We start from the raw sequence: 16,416 nt of genomic DNA, 5'->3' as shown, positions 1-16,416 counted from the left end.
TGTGTTTATCTGCAGAGTTTGGGACAGAGCCTTGTACACAGAGGCACCCAGTAAGCTACTGGTTGACCTGAACAGTTCCCTCAACTTTACTGTAAGCTCCTTAAGGACAGTGACTTTAAGTACACAGTGTCTCTCAACCCAGGTAAGGGCCTTGTGCATAACAGGTACTCAAAACATACTTGTTTAAGTAATTTCATGGTTCCAGAGCAAGATTTTTCAAAACAGATGTAACACTGGCATTAACCTAAAACATTCACTTAAATCTCTCTCACCAATTACCGTAAAAGAAGAAGAAAAGGAACACTGACTCCAATGTTCATTATTCTTTCCTTTCGTTTTATGTGATAATGCCTAACTCTTATTAGGTGCTTATCACGTACCACGCACTGCACTCAAAGTTTTACAACAATCACCTCGTGTAATCCTCCCAAGAGCACCATGATGCACTGTCTTTTTCCCCAGTGGATGGGCAGGAGGTTTAGAGAAGTGAAGTAACTTGATCCTGCAATGAGTAAGTGGCAGAGCTGAGATCTGAATCCAGGCAGTTTCTGCCTCCAAAAACCCATGGTTGTCACCATCATGCCATATGCCTTGGTTATGTTTGCCAACCCTCTTAATTTCAACAGTTTGCGTAAAAAAAACATCTTTTAAAAAGTACTTCAAGCCACATCTTAAAATCATTCTTTGAAACATAAGAACATCTTGACTCTCAGATTATTTTAATGGACGTAAAAATAAAGAATTGTTAAGTCTATCTCATCCACCTTCCAATGTAAGCTTCAAATTTAGGAGGTTGTTTTCTCAAATGGTATGCATGGTCAGTACTTGATTATGCATCCCCCCAAATGGAGGTGACAAAGGTAACATACTTCCAAACAACTGAAAATCATTTAATTTTGGAACGCAGTCTAGAAATTTCAGAACCAAAAATAACCATTTAGTCCTCATTCTCCCTGTAAGTCTTCATATACTTGAAAACTCCTCTTGGTGGCCTGGACTCTGATTTGCTGGCAGAGTAAAGGGGTGTAGGGTTGACATAGATAATCCATGAGTAAATAGGCCAGAATTTCTCTCTTTTTGAATCTCCATTCAGTCTGCATGGAAACAGTAGCACCAATTCTGACCACAGTGCTGAAAAAGAATACACTAGCACCAAGGAACTGATAGACTGTGAATCTGAGAGAGAAGGAAAAACGCTGTACTGGCCCTAAATACGATGAGAGCAACACTGAGGAAAAACTCACAAGCTGTAAGATAAAAGTCATTGCCTTCCTTAGGATTTCAGAGATACAAGCATGTGAAGTAGAGATGGACACTAGTAGTTACATCTAAGAAAGAGCCACCAGCGGACTGGTCACCAAAGTCTCTTTAGCCTCCAATGGAAATACTATTACTAAAGATGAGATTCATAACTTAAGATGAAATTATATCAAGCAAGGACAAACTCTGTTCAATAAAATACAGTAGAAAACTGACTACTGATGTTTCAACTACTCAGATCTTCTATTTATCTATTCAAAGCAAAAAAAAAAATTCATGTAAAAAGTCTGATAATATTAACTTCACTATTTAGTCATAGCTACCTTTTCTGGATTTAAGTATTGATGTTAAAATATACCACAGGTATGATGAACCTCTGTGACTTAAGGGATACCTTAAAATCCAAATCCCATTTATAAAGCAAAATTTTATCAGAGTATTTTTCACTCCTTTAAAATGATCTAAAATACTCAGTTGTTGATACTTGAGTTTTTCAAGTTGTAGATCATATGTTCAGAAAAGAATAGAGGAAAAAGAGTGAGACTGTTATGTTCATTAGTGTATCATGGAAAAATGACAGCCTTAAATACTCATGAGCGCTGGTGAATATTCTGCTGACTCCCTCTGCTGTAGCAGAAATCAGAAAAACAAAGCACATAACGGAAAAAGGAGTTTAAGTCAAGTGAAAATATTTTATGACATTGCAAACTTCTTAAAAATACATTCACTCAAACATGAAAAAAATAGCAAGCAATTAATCCCAAAGCAAAAGAGACAAACAATTCTGCTCCAACATAACTGAATAAATGCATATTCTTAACAATCTGTAATCTCTTAAGAAATCAGCTAATATGATAACTTACTGTTTGTTTAAGAGTTGGAATATTAAGGTGGAACATGTATATTGATTTGTATTAGAGAAAGAGGTTCCTAATTATCTGTTTCAGATCATTAGAATTCTCACGTTAACTCAAAACCCACAATACCTTAACAGCGCGAATGTGAAGTACAAATTTGATAAAGACCTGCCTTCAAAGTACCTTATTTTCCTTTGAAAGGCAACTTCCTTAACAACACTACGAGAATAATGAAACTTAGCCATTCACTGTGATCTGGACACGAGTTAAAGGATGCAGAGAAAAAGAAAAAAGGTAATGCCCCCACCCCCATAAAACTCATTCCTACTTTATGCTTTTTCCTTTAAATTTAACCATTCTGAAATGCTAATAATTTTGCTACATTTCCCCTGAAACATTCTCTATGAAGACTAAAGAAGGGCTTGTTCAGAAACAAACAGGATACAGGAGTACTGGTACAGCTTCCAGGCAAGCTATAAATAGCAACGGCATTTTCAAGAAATCTCATGCCAGTGTGTAAGCTGCAGTTTAAACATGCAGTGAGGATTTTATTATAATGCTGTCACCAAAATTCATTGTTACACGAGAAATTCAATGCTTACCAAGTTTTCTTGGTTCCTGGCTGCTATTTTTTGCTCCTCTTCTGCCCCATTTTTCATGTATTTGACCTCTTCCACCGGTTTGATCCTATACTCATCTGAGTGCCAAAAAAGAAAAGACATTTTATAACTTTTTTCACAATGGGAGAAAAGTGTCAGTAAGAAAAGTCCAACAGCATAATTTGTTAGAGCCCTTTCCCTGCGGCCTTTCTATGTGGTTCATTTGAAACCATCTGGAAGAAGCTTCACCAGCCTCTTTTTATGAGGCGCTCTCCTCTGTCTACTGGGCAAAGCTCAGCACCACGAAGGCAGCTAATGAAAGTGGCACTGCCTGGTCCTTTCACAGAGAGCAGATGGTGGCAGCAGAAACGGAGGTTATTCCATATCTAAAGCCTATTCGGAATTTATACGCATTAGGGCATATCGCATAATGGTTTAAGGAGATTTTTCTCCTTGAGAATATTCGTTCAAAATGCCTGTGGCAGCAACGTTATGCAGTATGTTCACACCTGAATTTCTTTCTTTTGGAAAAACAAAGTAAGACTGAAGAGCTTAACTGATCAACAAATAGATATAAACAATTGGAAACTGAAATTTTCCTGTTGGTGATCCCCATATTAAATGTGGAACAGTCTGCAACGATTTCATAGGATTCATACAGACTTTAATCTCTCTGTAAAGTCACACACATGAAGAGCCATAATATCACACGGCTCTAACTGGTAGGTATATCTATCACTCAAGGCGGGACAGTATAGTGGACCATGGACGGGACCTGGACTTTGCAACAGCCAGAGAGAGAGTACAACAAACTCCAATATCAAAACACATCATAGAACAAACTTGGGAAAACTTGCAATTAAAGTTCCTCTCCAGGGTAGAGGTTTGGTGATGCCAATGATGACATTTTCACCAGATTTCTGTCAATAGGAAATGACTTGGGCACACTAAGGTCAAAAACAGGTGTGACTTTGAGTCACCTTTAGTCCAGTGTGTAGGAAAAATCCCAGACATTATGGAATTAGAAAATTTCATCAACCAACAAACTGATGATTGCCTAGCATATGACATGGAATAATGTCTATAAAAGGCTACCTAATAGACAGATGTCTATCACTAGGAAGTTGCAATATATTTTCTTATTGCCTGTGGTTAATTTGCTACAATGACTATATGCTTATATAATTTCTTGCCTTACTATTTATAATACCATTTCCTGTATAGTTTCAGGCTTCCTCATACCATCCCTTAACACGCTACCCCCAAAGATGTTTGTTACAGTTAATATTTCTTCAAGTAATTATGCTGTTCCAATGTTTCTCAAAATTATCATCCTTATGAAAGTAATACATTTGCATATATCTGAATAAAGACTCCATGTTCACAGCTGAGCCAATTGTTTTTTCCATCTGACAATTCAAGGTAGTTATTGATTCTGCTTCTTTCTAAAGAAATTAGAAAGACTGGTATGAGGTTACAGTAATGAGTCCTTTAGGAATACCACGTCCTAAATGTATTAAGTTAATCAATGGGTTCTGATCCACAATTACAAAATACAGAATTTCACATTCCAATTTGGTACTCAGAAGAGGAAAAAATAAGAGAAAATTAATAAATTTGGCACATTTAATTAAGGATTATTTACTCAGAAGTTGGAAAAGCACTTGTTAATTGAAAAAGAAAAGATACTGCCTAATTATGCCTCCCATACAATTAAACAGAGACAAAAAATAAAGGAAAAAAATAATAGCTAAAGATGGGTCTCCCTAACTTCAGTTTGGAACATTAATATTTATAAATGATGGTTCACTGGGATAATTACTAACATTTAACTGATCTAAATTGTGATCTTAATTACTTACAGTGAGTCTCTAGTTATTTAAATATAAACACACATACATACATTATTTGTTTTAAACACAATTCCAGTGGACTCTATCATTTTGTCTAGAGGACACAAAACCTCACATGATGAGATGGCGAACGCATAACATTTTAGGACCTAAGCAGAACCTTCTGAAAGAGCCTTCCAAAAGACGGTCCTTTGCCTGCAGCACAGCAAAAGGTTTCGTCTAGAGGAGACCCACCCTTGCCTTGCCCGCTGTCCTCTCCCACCCCTAAGCCACAGCCCACAGTAGACACTCTCTAAACAGCTGAGTGATATTCAATCTTCATTCTCTTTTTATCCCTACAGGAAACACAGCTGAATTCAAAGTATCAATAGTAGACAAACTATTAATATTTTTCTAATACTTTTCTTCAATGAAGAAAAGCTGCTGGCCACATGTCTTTCAAAGCAGTGTTATCCCACATACAGACTTTTTATAATATCACCAATTTAGAAAGAGGATAGGTTTTAGCGTGTCATTAACAAACACGCCTGGCTAGCCAATGCTGTCTTTGTGGAACACGCTATAACTGGATAAAAAAGAAAAACAAACAGCCACGACTGCAAAGCCAGACCTATCATTATTACTTACATAACACACTGCACAGAATCCATCGTGGTATGAAACAAAAAAGCCAGCAAGACCCTTAGATAAACCACAATTTGTATAAAGCAAATACTTAAAAACGGTCTGTCAAGTCTCTCAAAGGCTGGTGCTGGGGATGAAGATGCCCATCTGGGAACAGACAACTCGCCAACCAACGTGTCACACATTTCCATGGCGATGCAGCCGTCAGGAACGGCACTCTGTGTGGACCAATGGAGCATTTCGGGTTATGGCAGTGACACAACCACTACGGAAATCCATTTTTCCTTTTGGTGAGGGCACAGGGGAATCCGTGTGGGACTTTAGCCCCTTCATCAGATCACACACTGGAGGCAACTGCAAGTAGCAGAGCCACTGTTACAAGCCAGAGAGCCCCGCCCGGCAACAGAACAACCTGCCAACTTAATTAAGAGGAGCCACGAGCAGACTGTCTTCCTCTGGCTCCCTCACACCTGTTCACAATTTTTCTTTTCTTCCTGTTGATCTTGTCAGGTGGCTTCTTAAAATGCACGTCAGGAGCTGTAGGCTAACACCCGGTTTCGAACCTGCTCCCCTTTCTCCCTATGTAAACAGTTGCAGGCTGTGCCAGTCAAAATAGATCTGGGGTAAAAGCACTGCTGTGGTGATATTTTTAGCATTTTATTCCTCAGATTCCATCAGAAAGGGCTACACTTTCTGTGGCAGCTCTATCATGCTAAAGACGCACTGTTGCCCACCAAATCTCTGCGCCTCACGTTTGACGTAAAGTGCCTCATATATACATATATAAAATTAGGTTTTTAGAACTAGAAGGTGATCAGTTGGTTGGACTTGCTTCAGATGTTATGGAATCATCCCCATTTTCAGGATCCTGTCAATTCTTCCATTGTCAACAACTCACTGGCCCCTATCCTGTCCTCCCAAGTTTTGCAGATGGAAGATCTGCTACAAGGTTACATTCATAAACAACGGAACTGACTTCAAAATGAGTGAATTAGAAGATGAGTGCCGGAGTGAGTTCATAATGCCATAACTATTAAAAGGTTAACAATTCTCATAAAAGTACATATTAGATGGGGAAGGAGGAAGACAGGCAAGAGTTCTAGAAATGCTACTCTTTGAGGTAGGAAGGGATTTTTTTTTTTTTGCGGTACGCGGGCGTCTCACCGCTGCGGCCTCTTCCGTCGCGGAGCACAGGTTCCGGACGCGCAGGCCCAGCGGCCATGGCTCACGGGCCCAGCCGCTCCGCGGCATGTGGGATCTTCTCGGACCAGGGCACGAACACGCGTCCCCTGCATCAGCAGGCGGACTCCCAACCACTGTGCCACCAGGGAAGCCCGTAGGAAGGGATCTTACAGTTCCTTCCTAGAACGGTGAAATTCGTATCTATTGATACTTTCACACTCAAGTCTTCTTCTGATCAATGACATATGTACCAGAATGAATCTTTCCCAGGACTGTTCCGATTTCAAAAACTCTGCGCTAATGTCCTCATACCAAAACAATCCAACATCTGGGCATCTTCACTGGATTGCTTCATCATCCAAATTTTGCGTGAAGATTCTCTAGTAGACTTATTATTATTATATGCTCAGGAAAATATGAGGACTTGGAACAAGAGGTAAAAGAAGTATTTATAAAAATAAACAAACCAGGGCTTCCCTGGTGGCGCAGTGGTTAAGAGTCCGCCTGCCGATGCAGGGGACACGGGTGCGAGCCCCGGTCTGGGAAGATCCCACATGCCGCGGAGCGGCTGGGCCCGTGAGCCATGGCCGCTGGGCCTGCGCGTCTGGAGCCTGTGCTCCTCAACGGGAGAGGCCACAACAGTGAGAGGCCCGTGTACCGCAAAAAAAATAAATAAACAAACCAATTAAAAGACTAAACTATTCTGCATTTTAGTGTAAACTCACTTCCCTTGGGTTTCTCCCACCGAACATCCTGTCCCCCATGCTAACTAAATTCAAGTCCCCAAATCCTGGTACGACTTCAAATTCTTGCCTAGGATCTTTATTTCTTTACTTGGTGAGGTATTTTTCAAGAGGTGAGTATTCACGGTGGCTAAGAGCTTAGCCTCTAGAGCTTGAATGACTAGCCATATGGCCTTGGGCAACTTACTCATGCTTTCTGTGCCTTGGTTTCTTCATTTGTAAAATGGGAATATTTATAGTACCTAATCTCACACATAGAGTCACATGAATTAATATATGAATACACTTAAAACAGTGCCTAGCCCATAATAAATGCTCAATAAAATGTTGGTTGCTGTTTTAGAAAAACTGTGCTGGTTCTGCAGGGAACACTATCTCTAATGCACAAAATCCATCAAGGTATAAAAACAAAAAGCATAATGTAAACATCAAAAATTAATTTAACTGAAAATTCTGACTTAACTATGCTAACAAATAAAGTGAGAAGAGAATATTATCATCCAGGATAAGCCTTTAGCATTTTTTAACTAAATGCATGTAGTGCTTTAATTAAAATAAAACATAATTTTAAAAGAACAATAAATAACTTTTATGACAGGAAAAAGAAAAGCGATCATTATTTGAGTGAAACCAGGGTTACAAGAAAATAATGTTCCTCTATCTTCCTTTATATCGTAACTCAATTATTGCCATTGGCACAGCTCCTAGTCTCGGCCTTCCTTGAGGGCACAAGAGTGAATGCGTGAGGTTCAGCAGAGTCTGAGAACCTACCATGGGCTGGGCTCTGTGATAAGCAATGGAGGGGGTGTGGAGGGGGGAGACAGTGCCCGGGGAAAACCACTGTCTTGGGGGGAGGCTTATGCTCTGAGAACCCTTCTGCTACCTGGAGCACGTTCCTCAGGCTAGACCGACCGCACAAGTAGGCTGACCCTGTTCCACTCCGCCACATCCACCAAGACAGACTAACTCTGGAAAACCTTATGCACAAAGTAGAGACTCAGCTGAAGGACCTCACAGACCAGTATCAGTTCTCTGAGTCAGGCAGTCCCTTCACGATAATGACTATACCCTCACTTGCAGAAAGTGATTTCGCCCTTTCCAATGTAATAGTTACCATTAAGCAGTTTCTAGGGTAACTATGAACTGCTCGTTCTAAATGTTTTGAATATTTCTAAAATAAGGCTTTGGCGCATTTAACACAAAATGCTCTCAGTTTTTCTCAGAGTGTGTCTCAAATCAACCTAATAAAGGAAAACTAATTTCAAAATACGATTGTCTAATACATGAAGTGCTCATGGCCTAAAAATATAAACTGTTAAAAAATAACAAGCAGGGAAATTATGTTCTCAGACTTCATATCTGTGGAAGATTAAACCCTGGCCACTGGGTTTCCACTAGGGGAATTAGGAAGATTGTACATATTTGTACATATCCCCCTTTATGATATCTCATAATTGAAAACTGTTAATATCACTAAGAGGGCAAGTCTCATATGTCTACTGTATCCTTATTCACTAGTGAAACCTAATGCTTGGATATATTTGAAAATCAGAGATAGCTAAAACATATAGTCTTGCTTCAGTCATGTAAAACTCATTTCAGCACACCCTCACTAATAAGGGGTACTATGCTTTTTAAAAATATGCAATGAATTGAAGGGTGAAAATGGTATCTAATTTTTATTTTAGTTTGATGTTTCAAAATTTACTAGTGATACTGAATACTTCCCCCCGTTTTGATCATTCATGTGTGCCCTTTGTGATATATCTCTTCATATCCTTTGCCTCTTTTCTCTAATTGGAGTTGTAGCATTTTTCCTATTGACTGTGATATGAGCTCTCTGTAAACTATACCAATTTATGGACATACTTCTGGCCCCAAAAGGTCTGGGCAAAAACGCCTCTTGATTTTCATTCAGACATGAGGTGGTGGAAGGATCTAGCTGCTTTCTGTCTTTGAGGCAAGTGCTGGGCTATCCCCTGCTGTCTTTTCTGTGTTTCTTTCCTTCTTCATTTCAGCAATATTCATTGAGCACCTACTGCATGCCAGAGAACGTAGTACTCAGTCCTGGGGTTATGCCTAGGGAAGGGAAGCAGATCCTGTTCTCAAGGAGCTCACAGCTAGTAGGGGAAGATATAAGAAAATGAGCAAATAGAGTGCAGAATGTCTGCAGCCATGAAGCAGATGTGTGGGGTGACTGTAATAAGAACAGAAGGGAGGGGCCCCCCTAAGCAAGGATGGGGAGAGTCTTGGAGGAGGTGACGTTATCTCACTGGAGTGCTGAGGAACACTAGTGTGTGTGTGGGAAGGACAGGTCTAGGCAAGGGGACGGTGAGTTCAACAACCAGAGAGAGCGTGGCAGACAGGAACAACTGCAAGTGGTCTAGTATGGCCAACACGCAGATTCCCGGGGGCCTCGAGCGATGTAGGGAGCAGAGGCTGCCAGGGCCAGTGCAGGAAGACCTGGTATGTGAATCCCACCAGAGGCAGGCTCCATTCTGAGGGGATACGGTCTCCCCAACCAGGGCCCAGACTGAAGCCACCGTTACAGGCTAAGCTTCTGTCCTCTGGCCTGTCCTCAACCATCTCCTCTGGAGAGACCCCCAACCATCGTAATCCAAGGTTTTCTCCCTCTCTCTGAAAGAAGGTGTAGCAAAGGTGGAACTTACATGGAGCAGTGGAGGTGGACCAGTCAGGTGAGGAAGGTGAGGAAGAACACACGGAGAAGACTGGCCAAGAGCCAGAGAAAGCAGCCGCAAAGAGTCTCACGAGGGTGGAGTTTTCACCTGGAGTCAGCTGGTGGGGCACTGGTGGGGCTGGAGCTTAAGACACGACATCTGCCAGAACCTGTTTCCCGCCTCCCCGACAGGTATGCCTTCAACTGGTGATGGGGAGATATCACAGCATGCAGAACAAGGAGTGGCTGGGATGGGGTGTGATCCATCCTAGGGGCAAAGAAGCTGCCACTGAACCTGATCCCAGCTCCTTCCCTTTTGGCGGGACAGCAGTGAACCACAAGGGACAGAGCACCGGCTTCAAAGGGCCTTTCTCTTCTGGACCTGGCTTGGTGACTTCCCAGCCGTGTGCCGTGGAGGCAGGGGATAGACTTCTCTGGGTGAACGGAGTGCGTTGCGATGCTTGTGCACGGCTGCTATGGCCTCTTAGCATTCTTAGGGTCTTGTCCACGCCTCCGAAGAGGACAAGCTGAGAGGTGTCCACAGCTGCAAGGATGAGAGGGTGGTAAAGCTTCCCTCATTACAGCACCCTTAATAATGAAGACTGGACCTGCAGGCCTCATTCCTGAATCATTGCATCATTTCAGAGGCCAGATAGCACATCTCCTCCATTCATCTGAGGCTCACTCAGGGACCAGGGAACTACTGGCCAGTCATTAAGGGCCCTGGAACATGCATCTTCTGACATGCTCTGACAAAAGACATGCAATCGGAGGCAAATCCAGCCTGGACTCCTTTAGGAATGCACATGCAACCAAGGCTTTCCCATGGAGAGGGGGTTTAATTTTTGTATCATACAGTAATAATTCCTAACCAAGAAAGAGAATGCGTGGCGAGCCACTCCCAGAGAGGGAGGGCATGCATGGTGGCTCTGACAGCCATTTACCCAGCTTCTCAAGAGCCCCGCTCTGACTCTTATGGAGTGCTGGTTTTCCACCAACCACAGAAAAGCTGGAGGCCAGCTAAGTCCTCTCTACTATTCTTGGTGCGGTTCCTCTTATCCTTGATAACCGTTCAAGAGAAAGCCTGCCCAGCTGTCTGTCCTCTCCCCTGCTTTGATTTAATCCTCATGTCGGCCCTATGAGGCTGGTATTATAACCCATTTTCCAGTTGCAGAGATTAGTTCTTGATTGGCTGGTCAAGTGGCAGTGCTGGTTCTAACCCAGGTTGGTTGGAATCCAGGGCCAGGCTCCTAACCACGAAGCCAGTTCTTTTTTTAAACTGCAAAGCACAGGAAATAATTACTCTGAGAAATGGTACAGGCATGAAGTATGAATGGATTCAGAAAGGATTTGGACATATTTGCAAATCACAGTGACATAAATAAAAGTTATAAAGCAACTAACATTCATGGGTAACATCAGGAAAACTATCAGAGCCTCCCTTGTCAGGCGTCTGGAGCTTCTGTCGGTGGAAGATACCATCCCTGTGCTGCTTAAGTTAGGAATTAATATACCAATCAAAGTAAGGGTTGTGAGACTTTTCATTACAATGGCGATTTGACCACCACTGCATCTAATGGAAGAAAACGGAAGCTATTCTACAGTATACAGTAAATATTGCAATGTCTTTACAAAAAATTTGTATTCTGAAAGATAACTTCCTTTTAAGCCTTCTGTTATACACTACAATTTTGATATATGATCTTAGCATTAAGACCAAGCAACAAATCTAGGATGTCTTCCTTCACTGGAGGTGGAGGAAGAGGAGGAGGATGAGAGCTTTCGTTTATAGATCCCTTTTTTTTTTTTTTTTTGCGGTACGCAGGCCTCTCCCTGTTGTGGCCTCTCCCGTTGCGGAGCACAGGCTCCGGATGCACAGGCCCAGCAGCCATGGCTCACGGGCCCAGCCGCTCTGCGGCATGTGGGATCTTCCCGGACCGGGGCACGAATCCGTGTCCCCTGCATCGGCAGGCGGACTCCCAACCACTGCGCCACCAGGGAAGCCCCCTTATAGAGCCCTTTAAATGTCCCAGATCCAGTTCAGAAAAGCTGTTATACAACAGCCCATTTAATGCTCACAGGGCTCTAAGGAAGAGAACCGTCAATGTCTCCATCCTAAGGAAATGTTCACTCATCCAGCTAGCTATACCATCCAGTAAGTGGTGGGACTGGGGCCAGGCCTTGAACCAGGCAGTCTGACTCAGATCCCAGGCTCTTACTTGACTTTCCCACAAACGTGTAGTAAAGTTAATTTCTGATAAAAACAAAAATTCTCTTTGTTTGCTGATTTCCACTACAGAACTATTAGAAAATGTTATCACAATATGGATCCTCTCCCCGAATGGAAGTCACCTTTAAGATAAAGATAAACCTTTTCAGTCAGGCATTAGAAAATGTATTATGATAAAATAAGATCTAAAATAAATGCAAACAGTTATTTTCTTTTTAGGGGTAAACTATAAGGCACTAACAGCAATTACGAACAGATACTAAGAGAGCGGCTCACATGCCTTCCTTTGTACATGAAGTCAATAAAACTCCAATGTCATTCCACTGTCAAGAGGGCTTGAAATGAGAGTTGCTTTTCTAGGACTGGCAATAAATTTCTGCTGATTCATTCACAGTTAATCCTTCACTGCTGCCCAAGATCAAGGGTCATGAATTTGCGGGATGGCTGGTCAGGATTAGGAAATTCTATGATCATTCCAGAAACTCTTCCCATTTAATGTGGCTGCAATAGAGTAAACCAAAACATTGAACAATTTGGCCAATGGTGTGTGTGTGTGTGTGTGTGTGTGTGTGTGTGTGTGTTAAGGAGGAAGGACATTTTAATGTTGATCTGATGTAATTCCCTTAACTGGGTTCTGACTTAAGTGGATTTCTGTTAAGGAAAAGATTCTCAGATAATACTCCGGATGCTTACGCATCCTAGTCCCCTCCCCCTCTCCCAAGGCACCTCACCAGCAGGCCAGACGTGCTTGTGCTCTTTTGTGATGCAGTCTGGCGATGGGGTGAGGAGGTTAGCGGGAAACTGCAGCAGCCTGGATTTACACCAGAAAGAGCAGAGCTAATGAGAAGAATTGGGCTGGAGTGGAAAGTTTTGCAGAAGATTAGAGAGGGGAGATTTTGGAGGTAGTCCAAAGAAAGACAGACAAAAAGTCACCAGAGTGGCAGAGAGCTAGAGATTCACGGGAATAGATTTCAGTACATTGTGAAGTAGGTTTATGAATGAGATGCCTCTGGGATTCTTTATTCAGTAAAAATTTAAATTGCTTTTCAGTGATCTTTGGTGATTCTTTTAATATGCCTCTGGACTGAAGCTCACTTCTGGGTGCTACAGCCATTAGAAATAATTTAGTGGCAGCAAAATCATTAGCAAGAATAGGAAGAAATTGGATAGAGTTGTTTTCAGTTAAAGTAATTCCCAAGGCTACAAGCACTGCCACTGAATTTTTAAAACGGAAAAGCACAGCTAAAATACAATTTGTGATAAAAGAGTACAGCTTCCCTACTTATAAAAAATATTCATGACTCAACGTTCACTGCGGGTCTCATGAAGAAAGGCCCCAGAAGGCGAGGAGAGAGCTAGTTCACATGTGCATATGAGGGGCGAGGAGGGCTCTCGCCCTCTTCCTCTCTCTCCTGCCAAGTCTCTACCTCTTCTCACAAGAGATTCATTCACATAGAACAAAAGATCACTTCCAGTTGCCATGAATCGCCAAGTTAGATTCCCCTTAGAGACTAAAGTGTGTTCTGACAGCGACAAAGAATAGCTCTTTAGGGATAACGTGTCTGGGTGAGTGGGGGGAACAGCATATTCGAGGACACTATAATGGCTAGCAGCACAGTAAACAAGAACACACCATCTTCCACACCCTGGTCGGTTTGCACGAGACTATTTTAGTAACACATTCTGCTCAATTTGTTTGTAAGAGATGGCAGCTGTTTTTTATTATTTATCTTTCGGGAAGGATTCATAAGGGCATTTGAGTGGTTCAGTTAAATTCAAATTGTGCAGTATCGCAATTGTGAGGTAGGCTCTGCAGTGCGAGCCTGAGGACACAGAGCTGATGGGTAAGTGGTCTTCAGTGACCCTCACCCACCATCTATATGTAAGCTACTTAAATGTAGATTACGATAGTGAAAGTTCTCTACGGTCCATTTTGCTTCCTCAACGGGGATGTACAGTAGCAAAAAAGAACTGCTGAATCATTTCACACCTGTTAGAATGGCTATCATCAAAAAGACATAAGAAGTGTTGGCAAGGATTTGGAGAAAAGGGGACCCTCCTGCACTGTTGGTGGGATTGTAAACTGATGCGGTCACTATGGAAAGCAGTATGAAGGTTCCTCAAAAAATTAAAAGGAGAACTACCATATATATGATCCAGCAATCCCGCTTCTGGGTATACATCCGAAAAAGATGGTGTCAGGATCTCGAAGAGATATCTGCACTCCCATGCTCACTGCAGCATTATTCACAAGAGCCAAGGTATAGAAACAACCTAAATGTCCATTGATGCAGTAATGGATAAAGAAAATGTGGCACATATAGCCAATAAAATAGTATTCAGCCATGAGAAAGAAGGAATCCTGCCACTTGTGACAATATGGATGGACCTTGAGAGCACTGCGATAAGTGAACTAAGTCAGAGAAAGACAAATACTGTATAGCACTTACATATGGAATCTAAAACAGTTGAACTCATAGAAGCAGAGAGTAGAATAGTGGTTGCCAGCAACTAGAGGGTGAGGGAATATAAGAAGATGCTGGTCAAAGAGTACAAACTTGCAGTTATAAGATGAGTAAGTTCTGGGGATGTAATGTACAGCATGGTGACTCTAGACAATAATACTGTATTATATACTTGAAAGTTGCTAACGAAATGATCTTAAATGTTCTCAACATGTGCACACACACGCAAAAGATAATTAATTATGTGACGTGATGGAAGTGTTAACTAACCTTATTGTGATAATCATTTTGCAATGTATATGTACATCAAATCGTCACATTGTACACCTTCAATTATACCTTCTATGTCAATTACATGTAAATAAAGCTGGAAATAGTAAAAAAAAATTAATTAATTAAATTAAATAACTGCTGTAACTTCTAAGCCTTTGAATGACTTAAATCAGACATTTTCAACACATAGAAAAGTATGAAAGGCCCACACCATTCTATACAAACAGGCCAAAGGAGAATTTGGGAGGACAGTTCACACAGAGACACAGAACAGCCACAGTTCCTCAGCACATCTTCTGTACCGTATTCTTTCAGCTACCTTTCTAAGATACTGCTTGCACCCAAAGGCCTGAGTTAGGTAAAATCTCGAGAGTTCAAAGATCTTAAAGTATAATGCATGACCTGGACATGTTCCAAAGTTTCTTTTACATGGTGTAAAGAGGCTTTTAACCTGATCAAGGCCAGTGGGTGCTAAGGTTCCCCACTGCTCCTGCAGGATCTGGTAGAGGTACACCCAACGTCTGGGTGTACAAAGTATCTGCCAGACCAGAAGGGCAAGGACTGCAAGCTCACCCCTCTTACACCACCACCATGTCAGTTTCCAGAAACAGCCGACATCACCGTTTGAGGAACCTGTTTCCCGTGGATCAAGCCATGTCACCCGCTCTTAGGCGTGGGTTTCAAGCCTTGAAATCCTTTTGACCTCCCCTCAACTGGGGAGGGCCTAGAAATGATTCACTTGTCTCCTTCAGGGAGCTCTACGGGTAGACTTGGCCTTGGCCAGGTCTGACAGTCTACTCCCTACACAGCAGCCAGGGTAAGCCATAACATTAAAACCAAAGTCAGAATACATTACTCCCCCACTCCCAAAACCCTCTCCTGGCTTCTATTACATTTAGAATAGAATCCAGAGCCCACATTTGAGCTTGGGGGCAACACACAGTCTAACCCAGCGGTCCCCAACCTTTTTGGCACCAGGGATGGCTTTCGTGGAAGACAATTTTTCCACGGACTGGGGGGGTGGGGGGAGGGGGGTATGGTGCAGGCGGTAATGCCAGCGCAGTGATGGGGGAGCGGCAGATGAAGCTTCGCTCGCTAGCCTGCCACTCACCTCCTGCTGTGAGGCCCGGTACCGGTCTGCTGCCCAGAGGGTGGGGACCCCTGGTCTAACCCCAGGCTGCCTCTCTGAGTTCATCACCCACCACTCTCCCCACCTGAGGGCCTCAGACTTTTCCTGGGAACCACCAGCTGCCCCCTCTCAGGGATTTGGCCCTGGTGTTCCTCTGCCTAAAACACTGTTCCTGCGTGTTCTCCTGGCCTGCTCCTTCCTTCAGGTCTCTGCTCAACAATGTCAACTGCTCAGGCAGACCTTCTCTGATCTATGAATCTAAAATAGCCACCGTGGGGCTTCCCTGGTGCCCAGTGGTTAAGAATCCGCCTGCCAATGCAGGGGACACAGGTTCGAGCCCTGGTCCAAGAAGATGTCACATGTCGCGGAGCAACTAAACCTGTGCACCACAACTACTGAGCTTGCGCTCTATAGCCCGTGAGCCACAACTACTGAGCCCACATGCCACAACTACTGAAGTCTGTGTGCCTAGAGCCCGTGCTCCGCAACAAGAGAAGCCACGCAATGAGAAGCTCGCACACCGC

The 16,416-nt window shown here is 42.7% G+C and overlaps 1 protein-coding gene across 1 annotated transcript in view; it reads right to left on the bottom strand.

Moving 5' to 3' along the window:
* Positions 1-16,416, bottom strand: part of LOC309839306 (uncharacterized protein C1orf21) — a 225,342-nt gene that overhangs the window by 109,932 nt on the left and 98,994 nt on the right. The window contains exon 3 of the mRNA XM_082681017.1: positions 2,720-2,814. Within this exon, the coding sequence (XP_082537143.1) occupies positions 2,720-2,814 (95 nt within the window). The remainder of the gene's footprint in view (positions 1-2,719; positions 2,815-16,416) is intronic.

Source organism: Grampus griseus, assembly GCF_964374135.1.
Source record: "Grampus griseus genome assembly, chromosome: 1".
Taxonomy (NCBI): Eukaryota; Metazoa; Chordata; class Mammalia; order Artiodactyla; family Delphinidae; genus Grampus; species Grampus griseus.
Note: the sequence above shows the minus strand (reverse complement) of the source record. Positions and strands in the feature narration are given on the sequence as shown.